General features: G+C 34.5%; 1 protein-coding gene across 1 annotated transcript; it reads left to right on the forward strand.

Moving 5' to 3' along the window:
* The first annotated feature begins 150 nt into the window (after positions 1 to 150).
* Positions 151 to 22420, forward strand: LOC149487678 (A disintegrin and metalloproteinase with thrombospondin motifs 14-like). Its single transcript, XM_089696276.1, has 13 exons — positions 151 to 242; positions 4516 to 4691; positions 6574 to 6745; positions 9693 to 10013; positions 10137 to 10345; positions 10500 to 10691; positions 11052 to 11180; positions 11641 to 11755; positions 12033 to 12173; positions 13315 to 13527; positions 13935 to 14058; positions 19301 to 19476; positions 21940 to 22420. The coding sequence occupies exons 1-13, from the start codon at positions 168 to 170 to the stop codon at positions 22204 to 22206; spliced, it is 2310 nt and encodes a 769-aa protein (XP_089552402.1). The 5' UTR covers positions 151 to 167; the 3' UTR covers positions 22207 to 22420.
* Positions 22421 to 24108: the final 1688 nt, after the last annotated feature.

A 24108-nucleotide genomic window follows, 5' to 3' on the forward strand; every position in this document is an offset into this window, starting at 1 on the left:
CGCATTCTAATCTCTATAGCAGCCGGATCGATTCCTTGTCGCACAGTGCATCGTTCGCATTTATGATATTCAAATAACCTGCATGATATTTCCGTCTTTATAAAGAAGTGTTGAAAAGTTTCTTTGCTAATTTCAAACGAATCTCTGAAGTGAAATGTTACAAGACGATGGCGTTTCAAGTTAAAACAGTGATAGTAGTTTTGTTTTTCACGCTCCGAGCCGGTACGCCTGCGCATTTTCCCGTAAGTAAGCGAGGGCGGGCGGCGCTCTTTATATTTAAAGTTAATTCTTGTGTTATATTTTAATTATATTTTATATATTTTTAATGATATCATTGTTTCAATTTGATATATTAAATTACTGAATGAAATGTAGATATGAAAAAGAAAATTCAATAACTTATAAATTTCTTAAGTACATGCTAATTAAAAATATCATAATATGTGTTTTTAAATTCTCAGAATAACTAAGTACATATAAGTATAATTATTATTTTGTATGTTAAATAGGTAGGTAAGATATTATTTATTTTATAAGCGAAACTTAAGTACATAGGAGAAGTAATTTGGCATGAGACCACGCCAATTGCAGACATATCTATAATAACAAATGTAATAGCACCAGAGCTGTGCCAAATATCCCATCTTTTGTAAGGAGTGTTTCAATTTCCTAAAGTAAAAATCTACATAAATACCTACAACATAGAACACGAACCGATCGGGACTGTTTAACTTTATTTCTTTCAATTGCCGAAATCTAAATATATAGTATAAATGTTGTGAATTTAAATACTTATTCAATATTTTACTAAATATTATTTTAAAATCGCGACCTTTAAATTCTTCAAGAACTCTCCGTAGCTTTTCGTAGCGTTATTCACGTGTGAACTCGGCTATTTGCTCATGGCAAGTGTAATGTCAAGTACGGAGACATCTTTTGTAATTGCTCCTCGTATTGCTCTGTCAATATTGGTATGTAATGTACATATTTGGTACATATACGTATGTTTATTGGAAGCCTATTATAATGTTTTATACATCCAACATTTAGGTCTAGGTACATAAGTCACAAACAAGTTATAGGTACAATTAAACCTAAAAGTTCTAATACTTATTTGAACTTAAAAATTGAAAATTACAGTAAAGTTAATTAATTCAGAAGATATTTATTAATAAAACTATCTACTAGGTATTAAATATATTGTCAATAAATAATTAATTGATTGTTGCTTTACCATAGAGCTGCTCGATAACTAAGGACAATAGTTAAGTAATGCGCTAACATTGAAAAGTTAATTAAATTACTTAGGTAATATATTATAGCCTGCATATATTTTTCTGCATTAGCATTTGAATTAAGTGATGATGATGAATAGAGTCGATTTTTGTAACATTTATATTCTGGTGTCATAGAGCAATTATTATAATAGATCGCAAAAGTGGTATGTGTAAGTATACAGTGTTCAAATACATATTTAAAAACTATTATAAAAACTTGTATATGATAAAAAAGCTCATTATTTCAAGGTTAATGTTTTTCTTTATATTATTTCATACTTCCTTTTATAAAATAGATTAGACTCGGATTTCGTACTACGTTTTTCAATGGAATTCAGTGAACATTTTCTTGCAATGGATTTTTTTTAAAATAACATAATGCAAAAAATTGGAATAGTGGATTAAATAAATATAATATTATAAACGTGAATGTTTGTGAGGGTGGATGTATGTTTGTTCCTCTTTCACAGGAAATTTACTGAACAGATTTTGAAAATACTTGGCCAACGGGTTCATACTTCATCCACGGGTGAAACCGCGCGGAACAGCTAGTATATCCATATATAATTATGTATTACTGAAATTTATACACGTGCCAGTCAGTTGAATTACAAGAATGGGGCAAATGTTTACATTTGCCAGCTTTGTATACTATTTTACCTATAAAATCGTATCAAGAGCTAATTTTATTCACTTTTAATAAAGCAACAGAAAAGTCCTTTTTTTTTCTTTTATCCCATTCAATGTTAAGGTACTCCTTTAGATAATGTAGGTACTGATTCAATTTCTATTAGCATTCAGATTCCGCTCAGCATGTTAGACTCATCCTATTTTATAGTAACTATTATTCTAGTAAGATAAAATAAATTTCCAATTAACAAACTCATGAAAGTTACAAATAAATAACGGCCTTTTCGAAGCCTTGTCAAAAAATATAAAATAAGTGTTCCTGAAGAAAATGCACTTTCTCAAGTGTTAAAAACATGTGTCATTCTGTCACTCACAATCATAACGGTAATTCATTCAAGTCAACGCATTTGTTTGAAAAACAGTAAGTAAATAACGAAACCGTTGCCATGATATTTAAATTCAGAAGTGTTTAATAATAAGTAAACTGATGTTCTCGTTTCTGTGGTGTTAGGTGATTATTAAAAGTTAATAGGTTAAAAATGGACAAATAACTATTTAATATTAACATTTCGCTCTCTACCCCTTCTTTATTCCTTTTTATGAGTTATCGTTTCGGACGTATTTATACTGTTGTGTTTTCCATTTGCATTTGTCATGAAATAACCTCATATCAGCTCCTAACCACACAATGAAATATGTATCTGTACCTACGTTAATTAAACGTGGTAAAATAAGCAAACAATAATTATGAAGGTACATATTATATTATGATGTATTAAATTTATCATAAGCATAAATTCGAATAATTAAGTCAACCTTAAATATAATTTTTGTATTTAATAAGTACATAGGTGTAGGTAGGTACTACAAACAGTATTTTTATCCATTTGTTCTTCCGCAAAAAAAGATTAAAAGTCTGAAATAAATTGACATAATATCTATTTAATGACTCTTTTTTATTAAAAGCGTTATAGCTCTATAATAATATCATTGAACAGTAAGTGGGTGAAAAAATACTCTGTGACATAATTTTATGACTGATAATACTACGGTACTGTTATAAAATTTGTCTAAATTACTTTCACCTCAATTCGCGTAACCATTTGGACCGATAATTTTATTTTGGCAATTACATTACATAAGACGATGCGGCGTTATGGTTCCACTGTACTGGATCACGTAGTGAGTTACACAACAGTTAACGGCACGTACTTAGAGTTTTCAATCGAAGTGCGATGATTCATATAATGCCCCGTTTTATTTCAACTGCGGGCGACGACGCGACGACGAGACGCTAAGCTCGAATATGATGACTGATGAAGTCACTTTCATCCGCAATGCTAACGTAATAGTCGAATTACTACCATAATTGATTTTAAACATTAATTATTCGCATTTTTTGCGAACTCTTAACACCATGGAATGTTTTTATTTGTCTCATTGAGGCTTACGATAGAAAATCACATAGTTTGACTTTCCCTTTTAGTTTGCTTTACAAGCGCTAATTTATCAATGCCCTGCTCATTCACGTGGTGACAATTTCGGTTTCACTAACCTCTATATTTTGGATGGACTAGTTTTAAATGTTTAGAGGTGTCATTTTATGTAGATGCTGCGAGAAATTAACCAATAATTAGTAATTAAATCACAACGTAAATATAAATTTTAGTATTGAAATTCAATTATCATCATTCATAATTATGTCGGAAACCTACCTTATTTATACGAAGCACTTTTGTAGTAGCAACAAAACTACTTAATTAAACCATGTTTACTATGGATATCTCCCGAAATTTGCTAAATAATTTAAATTAATTAAGAAACACGTAGACAAAACATGAATACGAAATAGGTCATCAAATTCATGAAATTGTTGGGCATTGTTGCTCTACATGCGTGTCGACGAATAACAGTTAATAGAGACAATTAACCGTTTTGTTAATTAACGAAAACAATAAGATAAATATAGATAGAGATACCTACATGTTTTTGAAGTCAAGTCAATTTCAGAACGACTGTTAGCCATGCACTCGACACGAGTGAACACATGTCGAAATTATCATTGACCTTGTTCATTTTTCTCAAGTTCCTCACACGACACACGACAGTAGCGTGATCTTGATACCCACATTGATATTATGTTGTATTGAAAAAGAAAGCACTAATGCATTGTATGAGTAATCCTATAGCGGAAATTATAATAATAAGTCGAGTGTCGTGTTATTCTAAGTATGTACTTATTAAAAAGTAGTTAGGAAAGTGTGTCATTTAAGACACGTGACATACTAACATAGGATTTTGATTTCTTCTTTCTTTTCAATTACTTAGAACGGTAGCTTTGAATTGTAAACAGACACTGAATGCTTATCCTACAAAAGATATAGGTGTGTTTACCTCAATGACAGTAAAAAAAGGTTCAGGAAATTATTTTTGTATGTATTTGGGTCAGTCGGCCCATGACTGCTTTGTATCCATGTTATTAATACAATGAATCATAAAAGGTAGGTACTTCCGTGATCCGTCAATTTCAGAAACAACGTATTAAATGAATACCAAAAACATTTTATACCTAATAAACAACCTGTTGTGATACTTGATGTTATTTTAGAACATATTACCATTTTCTTCGTGGTTGCTGCAAAACCAAGAGGCTGAAGGGAACCCTGATGGTGACGAGGTACAAGTTGTATATTTGCCGAAGCCGGTGCCTCGAGAAGCATTATCATCGTCGGATTCATCTCAGGATGCAGTTCCTTTTCCCTACAGCTTTAAAGCATTCGGAAGGTTTGTAATTACTATCAAGCTTTTTACCTGATCTTAAGTTTTACCATGGATGGATGAAGTTGAAAATAAAAACTTATCATGAAAACATTAAAATCATATTATAATGCATTAATAAAAAAGTATTAGTTTAGTAAGACGTATCGAAAGAACAAAAGAAACAAACTAAAGCGCTGCATTGTTTTCAAAATTATTATTTCTAATCGCCCAAATAAAAATTGTAATGCGCTAAACCAGAATGAAATTAATAAAATAAATCGATAGGTAATAACTTATTACTTATGTATTTAGTCTAGCTTTAATTTTAAACTCTACTTAAGACACAGAATAAATTATAGTACTACGCTTGAGACCGTAGAATATCGATCCTGCGTCCTCCTGTCTGTAGTCTGTACCTAACGGAGTAGACGTGATATACTTACATTTCATTTGGTTCATCGTAAATTTAATACAATTAATTTGTGCTAAGTATACCTACACGTTATTTTATACCTAACTATAAAAAGTTTACGCAAGCGATTTCACTGTGTTAAATTTTTATAATAATTACATCCGGAATCATAACAAAGAACGATTTATTTATGGGCATTGTAAACTACGGTTTTTTGTCATCACTTTTCAACTCAAATACATAATTATATATTTATTTCCCACAATCATAATATGTTGTACATCAATTCTATACTAGAGACTTGATTTACCAATAATTCAATTTTAGTTTACTTATTTTATACTAGCTTTCCGCCCGCGGCTTCGCCCGCGTTTTCAAAGAAAAACCCGTTCCCGTAGGATTTCCGGGATAAAACCTATCCTATGTCCTTTCTCGGGTATCCAAATATCTCTATACCGAATTTCATGCAAATTGGTTCAGTAGTTAAGGCGTGATTGAGTAACAGACAGACAGACAGAGTTACTTTCGCATTTATAATATTAGTATGGATATATTATGTAGGTAAAATAAATTAGTAAAGATACTACACGTCGATACGTGAGTCATGAAAATGTTTTTTAGTAACTTTCCTTTCCTTTATTTTCCGATCCTATAGGATTTCCGGGATAAAACCTATCCTACGACCTTTCAGGTCTCAAGCTATTTCTGTACCAAATTACATCAAAATCTGTTCAGTGGCTGAGGCATGAAGAAGAGACAAACAGATAGAGTTACTTCCGCATTTTTAATATTAGTTAAAATCTTAAAAGGGTTAAATTAAGATAAAGGCAAACACAAAAAGGAGAGCGATTTTATTTTATTTCAATATCTTATTGTAAGAATTAGATATAAATAATGGAATACTTATTAATGTCGATTCTTCTTCAGTTCGCTGTTTGCTAAGAAGTGCTTGCTTGAATTAATAGTCGATAAACATCTTCAACAAATCTATTAGATAGATCGTAGAGTCGTTGCTCTACAAATTCGATCTTAAAAAAAGACGGGTTGCACTCCGGGAGTGCCGGCAGAAGTGAAAACTTGATTATTAACGTTGAGCATGTTTGATATCCATCCGTCCGCTTTTTCGATCAGGTCACGTGTCCTGACGCGAGTTTAAGATTTTATACCCATTACAGAAAAAGTGCTCAACGCCGCTAAAGAAGTTTTGACTTCAAAAACATAAATAAATGATCCTGGATTATCTAAGTCTTAAATGTCATAGGGAGTATTTTGTGCCACAGTTCCATGGCTTATTCCTCGACATATTATATTCTTATGCAACAGTTCTATGCAGGCTATTACTATTTGTATGTAGGAATGTTTTTGGGGTCAGGGTTTAACTTAAAAATCGCAAAGGCTATTTTAGTTAAATACTTTAATGATATGTTGTAAGCTTTTTAAGTATTCCTATTTCGAACCATAATTACTTATTACAAATAAGTTAATGTTTTCCAGAAATTTCGACCTGCAATTAGTTCCGAACAGACGGCTGGTATCACCGCAATTCCGCGTGTGGTCAGAGCGGGGCGAGGAGGAGCCGCTGTCGGATGTGGACGCAAACTGTCATTTCCTGCACTCCGGCCCTGGCACCGTCGCTGCGATCTCTGCGTGCAAGGATCATGCTTTTGTAATGACATTATCAATTATGATTTCGCGCCTAACTGGTGAACAAATATTGATGCGATTTGATATAGACCTATTGGCATCATTTTTCTTTCTTATCCTTAAACTACGATCTTTAAAATAAGTAGTGTCCGACCGAAACTGGTTTCCAGGCCGAAACCGAAACCGAAACCGAATGTTCGGCCGTGGCTTCAGTTTCGGCCGAAACCGAAACCGAAACCGAAACTCACGTGGTCAAGTATGAAATTTCTAAAAATACTGAACTTTGGTGCATTTTACCTATTATTTTGCCTTAATTAGGGCATGAAATGAAAACATATTAAATTTGTTGTTATCATTTATTTAATCGTATGGATTAAATAAATGATTACAACAAATTTATAAATGCGAAAGTAACTCTGTCTGTCTGTCTGTTACTCAATCACACCTTAACTACTGAACCAATTTGCATGAAATTTGGTATAGAGATATTTTGATACCTGAGAAAGGACATAGGCTACTTTTTACCCCCGGGACATAGGATAGGTTTTATCCCGGAAATCCCCCGGGAACGGGAACTATGCGGGTTTTTCTTTGACTGCACGGGCGAAGCCGCGGGTGGAAAGCTAGTATAAAATAAAAAAATAATATTTTTCAAATATTGATAATAACAATTTTAATTTTTATTATTTTTTCAAATTAAGTTCTCAGTAAAATAAGTCATCTATATCAAATCAGTAATTGTTAATGTTACTTTAAATACTTAAGTTTTGGTATTTTGAGATCTTTCTCTTTATTAAAGAATCTTTAATACTTTGGATTGGTATTTGTACTTAGAAGACTTTAGAAGAATAATCAGTCTCTTTTAGGTACCTCTTATATAAAAATAATAATTATTAATTACTATTACAACCAGTTCCAATCTCAACATAGATAATCAAAAATTGTTTCCACCAGCGTGGGTCAACCAACGTTTTGACAGCGTCCGTCAAAGCGTTGCCGAGGAAAACGAAGTTAGGCGAGCGTGAACGTGTGTGAACTAAGTTCACTGAACTTGCGAAATAAGTTTCGGTTTCGGCAAAAGTTTCGGCTGATTTTGGCCGAAACCGAAACTGCGGCCGAAACTTGATTTTTGGCCGAAACTCGGCCGAAACCGAAACCGAAACCGAAAGTTCGGTCGGACACTAAAAATAAGACTTTTTGTATTTAATTAATTTTGTAATATTTTGGATTAGCCGATCGCCCCGGCTTGTCGCATCATCCTGAAATAACATGCCTTTCTATTAATGTAGTAAAAATCTGTGACTTCTAAGTATAATAAATATATAAAAAATTGTCATTAATAAGTAGTGTACTAAATAAATAAATTGTATATCAAAGCGCTAGTACCAACGCACTATATGTTTTTAGGCCCGAAAAAGTGACATTCTTGTTTTATTGGAAATATCTAAGGAGCTTCTCTTTTTAAATGCACGAGTAGAACACCCAGAGTTTTATTTCAAAAACACGATTTTTAAAAAAATATTTAAAATATTGGAATTTTCGCGGCCGAATGAGCTAAATAAATTCGTATAAAAAAAAATAGATACACTAGATAATTTATTATGTTGCTTATACATATATGTAGTGATTACAGGCGCAAATTATCCCTTTTTGAAATTTTCGATATTGTCGATAGAGGCGAAAGTATTGTAATTTTTATTGATTTTCGTTTTTATTTTTTTATATTACCTATATGCAGGCATTAGTAGAAGCTCTGTTTAGTACCAAAAGAAGCCTTGAACTGAGGTCTACATGTGACAAAAATACCACATTTTAACCACGAAGTTATTACGAGATATAGATTTTCAAAGAATTCAAAGATAGGGTTGTCACTATTTTTACCGTTAATTCCGTTTGACTTTTAATGAGATTACTATGATCAATGCTCGAAATATTGACAAAAAGGAGATTAATTTTTGTTAATTTGATATTATTGAATTGTCTTAAAAATCTAAGATATTTTTTTTATTCAGTTAATTAATTACATATCATAAGGATTACCTACCTATAATAATATATTGAATAATATAAAAATATCGACTTTAACTAACGACTTAAAACATAAACAAAAACTTGGTAATAGATAGATGATATAATATATAATTGTTAAAAACAGCTTTGACTTTTTCTTTACTAAGGACAACCCTGACATTGAATTCTTTGAAAATCTATAACTCGTAATAACTTCGTGGTTAGAATGTGGTATTTTTGTCACATGTAGACCTCAGTTCAAGGCTTCTTTTGGTAAACAGAGCTTCTACTAACGCCTGCATATAATATAAAAAAATAAAAACGAAAATCAATAAAAATTACAATACTTTCGCCTCTATCGACAATATCGAAAATTTCAAAAAGGGATAATTTGCGCCTTTACGCCGTTAGTACACCGACGCATTCGCGTGCAGCAGCGAAACAACGAAAAATCTGTCAGTAGTATGGCAGGTTTTCGCATATGATATGTCTCACTCTAGCACATAGATAGATGAAATAGTTGCGTCCTTGTCAGTATTGTTTCGCAAGGAACTGCGAAATGGCCATTACACAGACGCATTGCGAAAAAGTTGCGAAAACATTGCTGTTTACTAAGGTTCCGCAGATATTTGGCTACGCAGTAGTTTCGCAGAGATTCGCTGCCGCACGCGAATGCGTCGGTGTACTAACGGCGGTAATCACTACATAATATATAAGCAACATAATAAATTACATATCTAGTGTATCTATTTTTTTTTATACGAATTTATTTAGCTCATTCGGCCGCGAAAATTCCAATATTTTAAATATTTTTTTAAAAATCGTGTTTTTGAAATAAAACTCTGGGTGTTCTACTCGTGCATTTAAAAAGAGAAGCTTCTTAGATATTTCCAATAAAACAAGAATGTCACTTTTTCGGGCCTAAAAACATATAGTGCAACGTTGTCACAATTTCACAGCACGGCCTAATCGTAACCGAGAACTCAACATACGAAGTTCGTCCATTATCGAGAGGCGCGGGGCGCGCAGAGGCCGCACGGCAAGGACGCAGCGCGCACATCATCCGCCGCGCGACGCCGCCGCCGCTGACGCACGACGACGCCAGACCGCTGCGCCACAGCCCGCGGCGTCCACGCGTCCACCCGTCTAAGCCCGCCCCCTCGTCGTACACTATCGAAATAGCCTTGTTCCTTGACCAGTCCGCGTATAAAATCTTCCACCCTTACCACAACTACAATGAAGGCGACCTTCGGGATATGTTGCTCGCCTACATCAATGGAGTAAGTTTTATATTTTATTTTGACATTCAATTAATTTAGTTATTTTTTATTACATGTAAATTGTAATCAAATTATACCTAATTGGACTTCAACCCGCAACTCAGTAACTATTATTTATCACAGGTGCAAGCTCTATACCACCACCCATCTTTGGGCACCCGTATCCAGCTGTCACTGGTCCGCCTCACACTGCTCCGATCGCAACCACGCGAGCTGCCAGCTCACGCGGAGCGGGGCAGACTGCTTGACTCCTTCTGCGCGTACCAACGATCCCTGAATGTTGAGGATGATGATGATCCGCAACATTGGGATATGGCTTTGCTGCTTTCTGGGTAAATTCTGAATACATTTTACAATAACATAACTACGAACGAAATATTTATGTCAGAAACGTGCAAAATATATAATATAAAGCATGATAAAACAGAATAAAAATTAATCAAAATTTAAAATCAAAATTAATAACCGAGACATATTTAATTTCAGGCTAGACTTCTATTCAGAGGAAGGCGGTCGCCGCAACGGAGTGACGATGGGTCTGGCTCCCGTGGGGGGAGTCTGTCTCCCGGCACACGCCTGTGTTGTTTCCGAGTTCGGCACGACGGACACTTTGGGCCGACCCTACCCGTCCGCCGGCTTCACCTCCGTCTACATACTCGCCCATGAAATTGGACACAAGTCTGTTATTTTTTAAGTTTACTTTGTATAATGAAAAAAACATCAGGATCATAATTGATTGTTTAAATTTTTTGATTGAAATTATAGTCTATAGAACTTTGATTGGCATGAAATAGCAAAATAAATTAGTTCTGATAAATTCTAAGAAATATATCCAATTATAGACATGATACCGCCGCGCTCTAAACGACCGCAAAAAATTCACATCGGTGAAGCGTCGAAGCCTTAACTTGTCCGTAATCAACTGTTTTTTTCCTTTTCTTAATAATTTTGGACTTCCTATTTTTTCAAATAAACATAACTTACCTAGTTAATGATTTGCTAACAATTTGACTAGCGTTCTCTGTACAATACTTTCAGCCTTGGCATGCACCACGACGGTTCGGGCAACTCGTGTACTCGAGAGGGATATATTATGTCACCATCCCGAGGCACAAACGGTGAAGCCACTTGGTCACATTGCAGCGCACGTGTCGTCGCTGATTTGCAGTAAGTTAACCATGTAGTGGAAAAGGTATGATTAGAACTAGAGACTAATTTGATTATTGCTTGTCTATGCTTACTTCATTGTAGAAGCCTGTGCAATCTGCAAGAGGGAAATATTTATGAGGGTTCGCTACGATCGTTTTCCTATGAATAAGTACTAATAAAATAGTAAAAATAACTGTGTTGTAATTAGATGATAATGAGTAGACTGTAGAAATAATTATCCAAGAGGCCAAAGTGAAATTATGTCTAACTGCAATGTTTTTCTCTCTTTAATATGTTTTTCAATTATACAATAATTCTAGTTGGAATTTTTATTACACGTTTTCCGATGTCGCGGTCGTGGTACGGAAATTATTATTGAAAAACTTATTATAGGTATAGGTACTCACTTAACTTATTTTTACTCACATAACATATTCGTTGCATATCTATATTCATCTTAGGGGTTTCTTTTTTAAAGGTGGGCAACATGTCTTTTTGATAGTGAAGATGACTTAGACACACCAAATGAATTGCAACATGGTAAATTCGGCGGATATCCAGGCGTTACTTGGGGAGCAAAGAAGCAATGTGAGGTAGGATTATTACTGAATTTATTCTAAAACAACTATTCTGTCTCTATTATATAGTTTATTAACACCAATTTGTGTAGCAGGGACATTAAAGATCCCAGGATACTAAAGGATAAATTAGCAATGCTAATTCCAAATAATATTCTTCTTTGGATTAGTCTGCATATTTATTTCCATGCGAAAAGAATTTCATGCGTGTTAGCTACTTTTTGACCAACTGACTTAAATAAATACAGCAAGTTTATTAATTTATGCTAATCAAATGTTTTAAAAATTATAGGTGCTGCTACGTGACAAAGATGCAGTTCCCGTGGAAGGAGGCAGCAATCTGTGTGCTCAGCTAACTTGTCGGACTCCACACCGTGCTGGCTTCTATTACTCCGGACCGGCTTTACCTGGCACATCCTGTGGAAATGGAAAAGTAATTAAAGCTGAATTATTTATTTTATTGAAACGTGCTAAATTCACACAGTAGTAGCGAATTAGATTTCAATGAAGATGAGAAATAAGATAGAATCGTAAAGTAAAAAAGTAGAAAATATATCATAAAAACAATTAAACATATGTATGTATGCACCTCTACATATTACTAGCTGCGCTCTGTGGTTTCACCCGCGTGGCTCCACTCCTGATGGTCTTAGCGTGATGATACATAGCCTATAGCCTTCCTCGATGAATGGGCTATCTAACACCGAAAGAATTTTTCAAATCGGACCAGTAGTTCCTGAGATTAGCGCGTTCAAACAAACAAACAAACTTCAGCTTTATAGTATTAAGTTTAGATTTAATTTATAGAAAACACACCGGTGTTTCCGGCCGATGAAAAGCGAGTCTGCCGCTGCGACAGGTGCGGAAAACACTCCTATCGTCTCGAATTCGCAACACAATATTGATTTTTTTGTGACTGTGAATTTGATATTTAATAAAGAACTCTTCAACTTGTCTTGCTGGATTGACTACTAATCGTTATGGTGTTTGACGTTTACATCAAACAAGCGAATGCTCATTCTAACCCCACTATGTCAAATTCTTTTTAGTGTTAACAGGCGTAGAGCATTCTTAACTTGTTCTTAGTGCATTCGAAAAGATTCTATGCAACTGAACAACATTGAATACGAGTTTTCGTTTACACTAAAAGATCACGAAATAATGTACCTACTGGCTCTAGCTCTAGCTCTATGTTCATTTGATGTAAATGCACCATTCATTATATGAATTTTATGCTGGGTAGTTTAGTTTTGTGCTAAATTGCATTGTATAGGTATGTTGGAAAAGCCTTGCGGGGAAGCAAAATATTAAATAACGTTATTTTAACTGTATCCCTAAATGTTACGATATCAAATCAATAATTATCCCACGATTTGCCACCTGCGGTGTTCCCGAACAATTACGACATTGGGGCCTTCAAGAAAAGAGCTTATTTGTCCATAAAAGGCCGGCAAAGCACCTGCAACACTTCTAGTGTTACAAGTGTTTATGGGCGGTGGTGACCACTTAACATCAGGTGGCCCACCTGCCCCTTTGCTTGCTCTGACATAAAAAAAAATCTCCAATATTTCCAGTGGTGCGACGGTGGCGCGTGCCAGAGCACCGACCCCTCATACAAGCCGAGCACGGTCCCCCCCGGCACGACTTGGAGCGCGTGGAGCTCGGGCGAGTGCCGGTCCGGCTGCACGCAGCGCGGTCGTGGCGCGCTCGAGCGGCGCCGCTCGTGCCCGCCCGCCGCGAGCTGTGAGGGCGCGTCATATGATGTCGCGCTTTGTGATGATACTAAGGTATTCATTTGTATTTGTATTGTTTAAGTAAAAGATGAATGCAACACTTCTTTGGTACAAATGATGGATAATTAATAACCTATAACAAGATCATAAGGAAAATCTATATAAATAAAAGAAAATCGTGATAGCCACATAACTTGTAATTCAAAAACGGCTGCATGGCTTTAAATTATTTTTTATGTATCTGATTTGCAATTTGCAAATTGCATATTTCATAGAAATCAGTCAAGACGTTTCGTGGAGTTTGGTTACATCAATAGCTAGACCACATATTTTGAAAATGACATCAAATGATCAATTAAATTTTTATATGTACTGAAAAATATGAAGGTTTATTTAAGCTATAATCGAATACTATTTTATAACGCCTTTTGTGAATTTTAGCAAATGTCTGAATGTAACAGGTATGCGGCAAGAAAACGAGAGTAAGCGCAAACGACTTAGCTGCCAGAAAATGTACTGAATACGCTAGAATACTTCCTGAGCTGGATTCTCGAGGTGGAGGTTTGCAGGCTCCTCACGATCCCAGTAAGTTATTTAAATAATTAATGGTTGTATTGCCTCATAATGTTCATAAAATAAGGCTCATATTTACTATCACTACATAGTATAAAACAAAGTCGCTTTCCCTGTCCCTATGTCCCTATGTCCCTATGTCCCTTTGTACGCTTAAATCTTTGAAACTACCCAACGGATTTTGATGCGGTTTTTTTTAATAGATAGAGTGATTCAAGAGGAAGGTTTATATGTATAATTGCAGCGGTACCGGCCGGCCGCCCGGCTATCTATTTTATATCCGTGCGAAGCCGGAGCGGGCCGCTATGTTTTTATATACAACGTTCACAGTTTTTCTGTAGTGTATTTAGTATCAGCATTGCACCCGTGCGAAGCCGGGGCGGGTCGCTAGTTTACTATAAGTGAGTGTAAGTGAAGTCCCGTGTCCCCTAGTGGGGTAAGGGGCAGATGCATTATTCATACATCTGTTTCACTGATCGATTTTCTTTAGGGACAAGTAGGTGATCAGCCTTCTGTGTCCTGCCAGACCGAGACATTTTTTTTTCTTCGTCTCCACCGGGAATCGAACCCAGGACCCCTCAGTTCTACGCTCACGCGTCAACCACTGTACCAAGGAGGCGGTCAACTATAGTCCATAGTTACTATTGAAAACTAAATAATTTTTTTAATCATGTGTTAAGCATAATACATATCTAAATATTCCTGCTTACGATTATTAATAAAATAGACATTAAAGATGTAACTAAAAATATTTATTCAAAGACTCTACATTTAAGCGGTGTAGGTAAGATACAGATAACAGTCAAATTACTACAAGTCGTACAGTTAGGAATGTCGGTTTTATCATAAACAAGGAAGGAAACTACTATTCTTGATACCATAGGCACCTACAAAAAATAGAAAACCAACTTAAATAGTTCACTAACACTAAGTTGGGAATTTTTACAATTTGTCTAAAATTTCTAGGTACCCAAAAAAAGGTTTGACTCTTCTTTTTAATAAAGAATTATTCAGCTTATTATCTAGATATGTCATAACTTTCCGATTTCCTTTATCGTACTTATTAATAAATTAATAATAATGTGTGCACAGAGAATACAGATAATTAATTAATGTACCTATTTATTTATTACTACTGTACAGTTCTTTTCATATGCTTTTTACGGTTAGGTTTATAGGTTTTAATAATAAAAAATATTTTTAACTAACTTTAAATATTGAGCAATGTAGTGACAGAGAAATTTAAACTGGCTGAATGGAATCCCGGCAGATAATATCACAACGTGTCGGTAATCTCTATCCATATATTTTGTTTATAATATAAGTAGTTTGAAGTTTTAATGCAAGTACAGCAATTAATAGAGTTAAGTCCCATAATATGTCCCCTAGTGGGGTAAGGGGCAGATGCATACATCTGTTTCACTGATCGATTTTCTTTAAGGACAAGTAGGTAATCAGCCTTCTGACCGAGATTTTTTTTTTTCGTCTCCACCGGGAATCGAACCCAGAATCCCTCGGTTCTACGCTCACGTGTCAACCACTGTAATACTTAATTTATGATTCTATTTCACCCTTTAAATATTTAATACGTTTCCACTGCTGGGAAACGGGCCTCCTATCACCTGTGAGGTTTCAGGCCATAATCAACCTCCCAATCTATTTAGTGTAGCAGTAACAGTAATCACGATAAAAGAATCGTCATATTATAATATGTAATTATAATGTAATGTAATTATAATTTCAGTCATCCTGTATACTGACAAGTTTGATACCACCTAAAATACTTAATAAAACATCGCGCCATCCGATAGGATTACGCGTGTTTTATTATGGTATTAAACAAATGAATAATGAACAAACATTGGCAGTAGGCTTTCACACGTTTTCATAGATCCGTGAAAATTTTGTCAAACATAGTTAATTTAATACTTGGTTTGGTGGTGACTTCAATGTACGATTTAGATTAGCGCATGCACATTGCCGAATAAATCTGTGCCTCCAGTGAATAAGGGAATAACTCAAAAACAGCACTTTTCAGGAGAGACAAAAAACTGTATATCAATACTAAATCTTTAGTAATTCAAAATTTTAAGCTTGTATGTGTAAGATATGATGTTAGACTATATTTTTACATAGGAACACATATTGTAACAACCCCATAAATATACTTTTTTCGTGTTTTTTTGTAGTTGTGGCCTTATGAACGAGTACTTCATGGAATAACTCAATGTATTCACATAATTTTTTTTTTACTCTTTGCAATATAACGACTTATGCCCTTATGCACTATGTTCATAATCGCACAACACGACTTATATTATTGCCAGTTTTGGTTTTATAGAAATGATGTGACTTATTATGCTTGAAATTTGTGTACTTTATGACTCAATTGAGGCATTTTAGTGGAAAAACTATGCACGTAGCTTGAAAAACGAATGAAATCAACGGGTTTTTTTTCGTTATTAGATAATAAAAACAAAGCAACATTTAGGTATTTATGCATTTAACCCTAGAAGTCCAATCTACGTAAATTTGACGTATATTTTCCATCGAATCGCTGCAAAATCCAGAACCAACTTATAAGCCGTCGAGACCTAGCAGTACATAGTTGGCTCATCCAGGTAAATTCCGCCATTTGGTTGTAAAGAGGATGTTGTGCGTCATTTTGACGTATAATTGGGCTTTTCGTAACTTTTAAGATTGTTTCAAATTTTTATTTTGTGATTTATTTGAATAATTTTTTTCCAAGTCACGTTTCACATGATATCTATAGTATTATACTATAGATTGTGTATAAAATGGGATCCAGACAACTTTTATACTAGGACGAAAAACCTTCAATTTTAGTAAATGACGATTATTGTCCTCCGCTGGATTTGGACTTCAAGCAAGGGGATGGGTGGCTGAAGATGTTGTCCGGAGTAAAACCGAATATGTTATGGGGTTTTGTTACCCATGTATAATGAAAGTCGTAGATTGTAAAATAAACGTTTAATCGATCTTTCAATAATACAGTACTATGTTGTTAATGCTACACAATGTTTCACCAGTCACCACAATGAGCCTAGTCTGTACAGGTTAGCAGGAGACAATCATTGAGTATTGGTATTAAATACGTATCAACTGCGTATTGCGTTTTGCGTATTAACTATTGTCCTAGTGAAAATTAATCGTCGAATCAATTTAAAATTCGATCAAGTGCGTTCCGTTTCGTAAAATATAGATAATAAAAGTGGCAACGCCACAATGTCATGGTGGTATACATTGAGGATACAAGCACTATAAAGAGATAAGAGAAGACCGAAAACCATATTCCTGTATGTTCAGTTAATACAGGAAAAGTTATAGGTGGTCAGTGGCGATTTTTTACGGCATGATATAGAATTTTAACAATGTCTATATCATATAATATCAATATAATGTAGATAATTAAAGAAAATACAATGAGCCGCAAAGATTTTATGCAAAATTAAGCACAGATTTGAAGGTGCCTTGGATGCAAATACGACTTGTGGCACGCACTTTGAAGAGACTCTACGTAACAATAGCCCAATTTTTTCAAAATATGTGGTACCAGACCAGAGTATCCATAAAATGTTTACGAAAATGCAGGACCAAAGAAGTATCGATATTGCGGATTTTTTTCCTATAAAAAAGGCAAATTACCAAAGCACAGTGGCTAAAACGCTATATGCGGAGAAAACAATATTCATAATTATTGTCAAGCCTGGTTATAAATACTTTTTTTTATGCGACTATTATAGACTATAATATTATTGTCTTGATTATTGTAGTTAGATAATTTAAAAAAAAAATTAAAAACGAGTTTTTTTTTTAAACTTACCCAATTATTTAAGAAGAAAATATAAGTTTAACATTTTTGTTGGCTTTTTTTAGATGATTCAATTATCGTTCTGTATTTATATAAACAAAGAGTATAATATCATTAAATGCACTTAATGTGTTAACTGTATTTTTAATATCTATTGCAAAAAATAGTTAATTTCCACAGAAATATATTAGTATCCCAAGTTAACTGATAAATACCTTTTTTAAAAAATATAAAGATTTGTTGTTGGAGATTTATTGAAAAAAACGATTTAAAAATAATAAGGAATAGGTATGGTGTGTTGTTTCCGTGCAGTATTCAATTAATAGACCAATAGCAACACGGCATTAATGCCAAACTGTCTCATGTCGTCACTTGAACCAATGACACTAAAAGAGTTGTTCCTTTATGCTCATGTTAGAAAAATGACACAAATGCGTTTATACTAAAATAGTGTTAGGACTGATGGAACAAAATGAATTAAGTCTTTATTCAAAAACCGGCCAAGTGCGAGTCGGGCTCGCGCACAAAGGGTTCCGTAGCAGCAAATATAATAAATTACAGTTAAATCAACCTATCTCAAAAACTATAAGAGATACTTTGATCAAACCAAAAATCGTTGAAAGAGTTAATTAGCATGCATCACCTCTATTTTTTTTAGAATTTTATACCCCGTAGTTATAAAAATAGAGGGGGGGGGACATACTTTTTACGACTTTGAGAGCTGATATCTCAAAAACCGTTCACTTTAAGAAAAATGTTTTTTAGAAAACTTTATATCATTTTAAAAGACCTTTCCATTGATACCCCACACGGGTATGTACATCGAAAAAAAAAATTTCATCCCTCAGTTACATGTATGGGGGGCCCCACCCCCAATTCTTTTTTTTACTATTTAGTGTCATATTTTTGTAGCGGTTCATACAACACATATTCCCATCAAATTTCATCACTGTAGTACTTATAGTTTCCGAGTAAATCGGCTGTGACAGACGGACAGACGGACAGACGGACAGACGGACATGACGAAACTATAAGGGTTCCGTTTTTGCCATTTTGGCTACGGAACCCTAAAAAGTATAACTACACATACGTCTTTGTGTTCGTGGGTACTTTTGACTCGAGACAAATAGTTCCTTTGCGATTGCCTAAAATGATGGATAAGGTAACTTATACCGTTAATCACACCCTACTTATACCGTTTGGGTCATTCGAAAAAATGGGTTAGGACGCAGCTAGAGATATGACCTTTTGATATGTTGTGTATTTTGACGAGCTGAATCCAATGGTGCAATAAAAACCAAAGGGAATAACTCGTCTTACTCCCTTATTCACTGGAGGCACAGAAATATTGATTTAACATGGAAATGCAATACATTTTAAGTAAAGGAAATAGAGGTTAATTAATATAATTTCTCTAAACAGCTCGTATGTGGATGGGCTGTGCTATATTCTGTCGACGTGCGGCCGGCGGTGGCTTCTACGCGCCGCGGGTTGAGCTAAACGACGCTGGACTCGACCCGTACTTCCCAGACGGCACCTGGTGCCACCATGATGGTTCTACGAATTACTATTGTCTTCAACACCATTGTCTACCCGAGGTGAGTGGTATTTTCTATGATTCTAATGAATATTTTAATATTTTTCCACGAAGTATAACTCTATGTAAATAATTTTATCTACTCCAAATTAAACACAACATCTTCATTGTAAATCCATGTTGATCTTTTTATGTATCATCCAAGAACGTACTATTACTATCTGTTATCAAATCTTCATTCAGAGAACTAAGTACTTACATAATATTAAAAAGATAAGATAATTTTTTTTTTACCTATTATATGGGATATACTTAGGTAGGTATGTAATGCAATAAAAAATGTGTATATTGTAAGTAATTTGGCTAGTTTTAATACTATCTGTATTCATTGATCTTTTTAACAAAAATGTTATACAGGGTGTCTCAGCGCCGATTTTAAACTTTGAAAATTTGTATAAAAAAAACAAATTGTATTCATAATATTTTTACTGTAGTAAATTAAAGTGTATTAGTGCGGATTTTATGTAGGTACAGAATATTACACCGTCAAGATGTCTTCCATCATGGTGAATGCACTCTTCAAATCGGACACGCAAATTTGCCGAAACGCGCCGAAGGATGTCCGCTGAAATGGCTCTCACTTCTGTCGTTATTTTAGTCTTCAACTGCTCCAAATTTGTAAGAGGGGTATCAAAAACTCTTGCTTTGAGACAACCCCATAAAAAAAAGTCAGCGGGGGTTAAATCGGGAGATCTGGGTGGCCACAATATGTCTCCAGAGCGGCTTATGAATTTTAACATATTTACTTAACAAAGACAAAATCCACTAATGCCATGCTTAGCAAATTTCTGCATTGTGTAGAGCCATTAAAGACAAAATAAGCGTTTGGCGGGCGCTCTAATCCTATTGTTTGTCAACACGGACGTCATCTCACGCGCTCTGTTCAATCAAATGGACCATAAAACTGCCTTTAAGATAAGGCCAACTCATGCACCAGCGTCACTTAAATACTTACAAACTACGCTTTTAGCTTATTAAAACATGATAAAATCGTTAAGATAGCATGGTTTTACTTGAGTGTAGCATAATAAATTAGTCACGGTATTATAATGTTCTGTACTTAAAATATTGCTTTCTATTGTTAACATTTTGGTTCGCTAACTCATATGAATATGTATAGGTAAATGTTAATAATATGAGTTATTATTTGACGATTTGTTAGTACTGAAGGCACTACAGTCCATCGATGATACGTACATTCCATATTATCTATTTAATAAAAGAGCGTGTGTGCCGAGCACACGTGTCAGAAGGGAAACTTCTTTTTCCAGAATCAAAGATACCAAAATCGTCACCGTACTCCATGACGTGACGGTATTGCCATGACGCAACCTTAAACTTATACTCTAAACGCGCCTAAAGAAATTTCACTTTCAAAATATTATCTATTGTCAATGATGTGTCAAATTAAATAAATGAAGTAGAAAAATACCTATTAAAACCAGATCTGCAACTGCTGCATGCTGATAACGATATGATTTTAAATAAATTAAATAAATATTTTAATTTAATGGGTATTAAAGTATTTAACAAGGCTTTATATGTGTGACATTCTCAAATATTATTTTAGTATCTGATTTCCACGTTGTGTAAAAGTAACCTACGAAAACAATAAGTTAACATAACGCTAGTAGACACTTCAAATTAAATACTCTTAAATAAGTCGTCAGACGTCACGGAATTGAAGGGTTATTGGTACAACAAACAGCATGCTTTATGACTTGTCTGTGCGTCATGCTCATGATTTACCAATATACGGTAAACTTTGTTGTTCACTAATTTGTCAAGATTAATCGGGCCGTTTGAACTAGACCGTGACATATTATTTTCGTCGTTTGACGTGTTTAGTCCTTCTTTTATGTGCTTAATAAACAAAGGTAAAAGATACGTACAAATATTTTGATACAAGAAGATAATGCAGATAACCCGTCAAAATACATAATGCGGAATATTTCGAAATTTGTAAATACAAGCAACGATGTCAGTTACAGACGTAGTAAAAGCAAATCTGATAGGATTTCTTAAAATTAATAAGCAATAAAGATTAATGTTGCGTTATCATTCTTATTAAATTTATTGCGGATGTAAATAAGAGCGCATGCGGCATGAGATTTATTGTAGTCGGTGGCTCGCGTCAAGGCGTTCAAGTCAGCATATGTGGAAATAATTATCTTCTATAAGTCGGAAGTATAAAAACGGAACACAAGATTTTTAAATAAAACTACCGTCACTTGCTTCCAATGCATTTATTTAAATCAACTTTGAGCGTGTAATGCGTACAACGTAATGTTCCCTATGTTTGCTCTGTGCTCATCATTAGTAATAATTTTATTGTTTAACACGATTAGTAAAGTATCTAATTGTCTACATCTAGTCATAATATTAATATGATGTATGTGTTCCTAATCCTTCTTCCTTCTCTAATTTTCAAACGACTTTTCAAAAATTTTATTTATGTTCATAGAATTTCAAGATGACTGCGCAGTATCACATTTGGGAGCTGCCAAGTGAAGACGTGGGAGGGCCGTTCAACGCGCGTGCGCGGGCGGCTCCCGACGATGACGACGCCCTCGCAGCTCTACGATCTTACCTTTCGTTAGATGATAAGGGAACTCCATATGCTCGTGCCGCTATTCCACCCCAAATGCCCGAAGAGCCAGAAGATAATTGGGAAGTAATGGACTACATAGACATACCGTCAAAAAACAATTCATCAACAACTCAGAATTAATATATTCTATGGGTACTACGCTATTCCAGTGGTTTGCTGAACATAATTTTAAATCTGTATGTGCTTGTAATATTTAATGAGATACATATAAGTGCGTTTTAAAAATGTAGAGTCGTTATTCTAAGCTTGGATACTTTATCGTTTTCGCAATTCAATCTATCTTGCTGAATACTTAATTATTATAATATGTTAAGTTTTCTAATAGTACCTAATACGAATTCAATTTAGTAATTAATTTTAAAGAGTATTTTAGAGTAAATTTGATTTTTATGATTTTGATTAAATGCCTATCTTACTGCCTTCAAAATGTGTAGACTACCTAGGTACTTCTGTAGAAATATAAAATTTATTTTACAATAATTATATTATGTTAAAAATACAACAAGTATTTGTTCATGTGCTAGTCAATATAATAATTATAGCATATAAGTTAATTTTATTTTAATTCTTAGATTTACATTAATAAAATAATAAAATCTTTTCAATTTCACATTGTTTCTTTTTTATTGCCCTGTATTATATTGCGCTGCTGCACTAGCTGCGCTCCGCGGTTTCACCCGCGTGAAACCGCGGAGGGGAGGGGGCGATGGCCCCAGGGCGACAAATTCTGGGGGGCGCCAAGGTCTGAAGTTGGAGTCTCTTGTCTCTCCTGGTGCAAACCTTCAGAACACCTCAAGTGGGCGCCACAATATTTTCGCCCAGGAGTGGCCCTTACACCGGCACTGCGCGTGGCTCTGCTCCTGTTGGTCTTAGCGTGATGATATATAGACTTGTAGCCTTCCTCGATAAATGGGCTATCTGACACCGAAATAATTTTTCAAATTGGACCAGTAGTTCCTGGGATTAGCGCGTTGAAACAAACAAACAAACAAACTCTTCAGCTTTATAATATTAGTATAGATTTTACTACTTTCATGATTTCCGCGACATACATAGTTCTTTATTCATAAACAAGTACAGAGACAATTTCAACGCTTTGTTATTTCTTTGTGGTTTGGTTTTTCCCGTAATATTTTTCTGAATCATGGCCAAACTAATTTTAATCTCCCTTCATAAAGTTCCAACAGAAAAATAATCATCAAACTGTTCATAAACGACAAAGTTGTTTGTGTTTGTTAAAATTAAAATAAAATAATTAATTGCATAATGTTAAATCTACTCTATAAATTATAATAGAGAGATACATCTCTAAACGCCATAGAATCAGTAGATGTTATCTATATTGTATGTTTATGAAAATGGCAAGCCATTACCAATGTTTTGGTTGTTAAAGAATGGATAGTCCAAGTTGCTATGCCGGTAAATATCTCGAAGCCGTTTAACTCGTCGCGAGCACATCACGCGGACAGTGATTGACGCCCATCAAATAGAATGTACGTGACGATCGGGTTAACTTTAACACGCTAAACGCTTTAGCAGTTTAATTTATGTGTCTCATACAATTTTTGTCGCTTCTCAAATGGCCATACTTATTCTTATTCTTGTCATAAGGATGCAAATTTACACAATGATTTCTCAGTCTTTCCATGTAGTCGAGGACGTGTTATGTATTTTTTGGATTATATTATTTTTACATAATAATGTAGCCATAACTTCAGCACAGGCCCTCACTCGCATAGTATACAGTCGATATGAAAGCTAATTGTTAGCCGATATAAAAGTAAATTCAAATTCTCTATTAGTTTTAAGGTGAAAACAAACATCTTTTTTGTGAATGACTCTATCTTTTTTGTTTATCCTTGCTCTAGCCTCTATCCATTGTTCTACTTATAAATTTTTCCATCGTTCATCCTTTTAAAAAAGCCGACAACACATGTTTTAATATGGATTGCAGTGATTGCATCCCATCAGGTGTACAAGAGCATTAGCTTTTGTTCGCTATTGTATAAAAAATAAGGAAAA

The sequence above is a fragment of the Colias philodice genome, chromosome 6, assembly GCF_061535455.1.
Source record: "Colias philodice isolate Cphi_HAF_F1 chromosome 6, ilColPhil1 Martin Lab GWU primary, whole genome shotgun sequence".
NCBI classification, from domain to species: domain Eukaryota; kingdom Metazoa; phylum Arthropoda; class Insecta; order Lepidoptera; family Pieridae; genus Colias; species Colias philodice.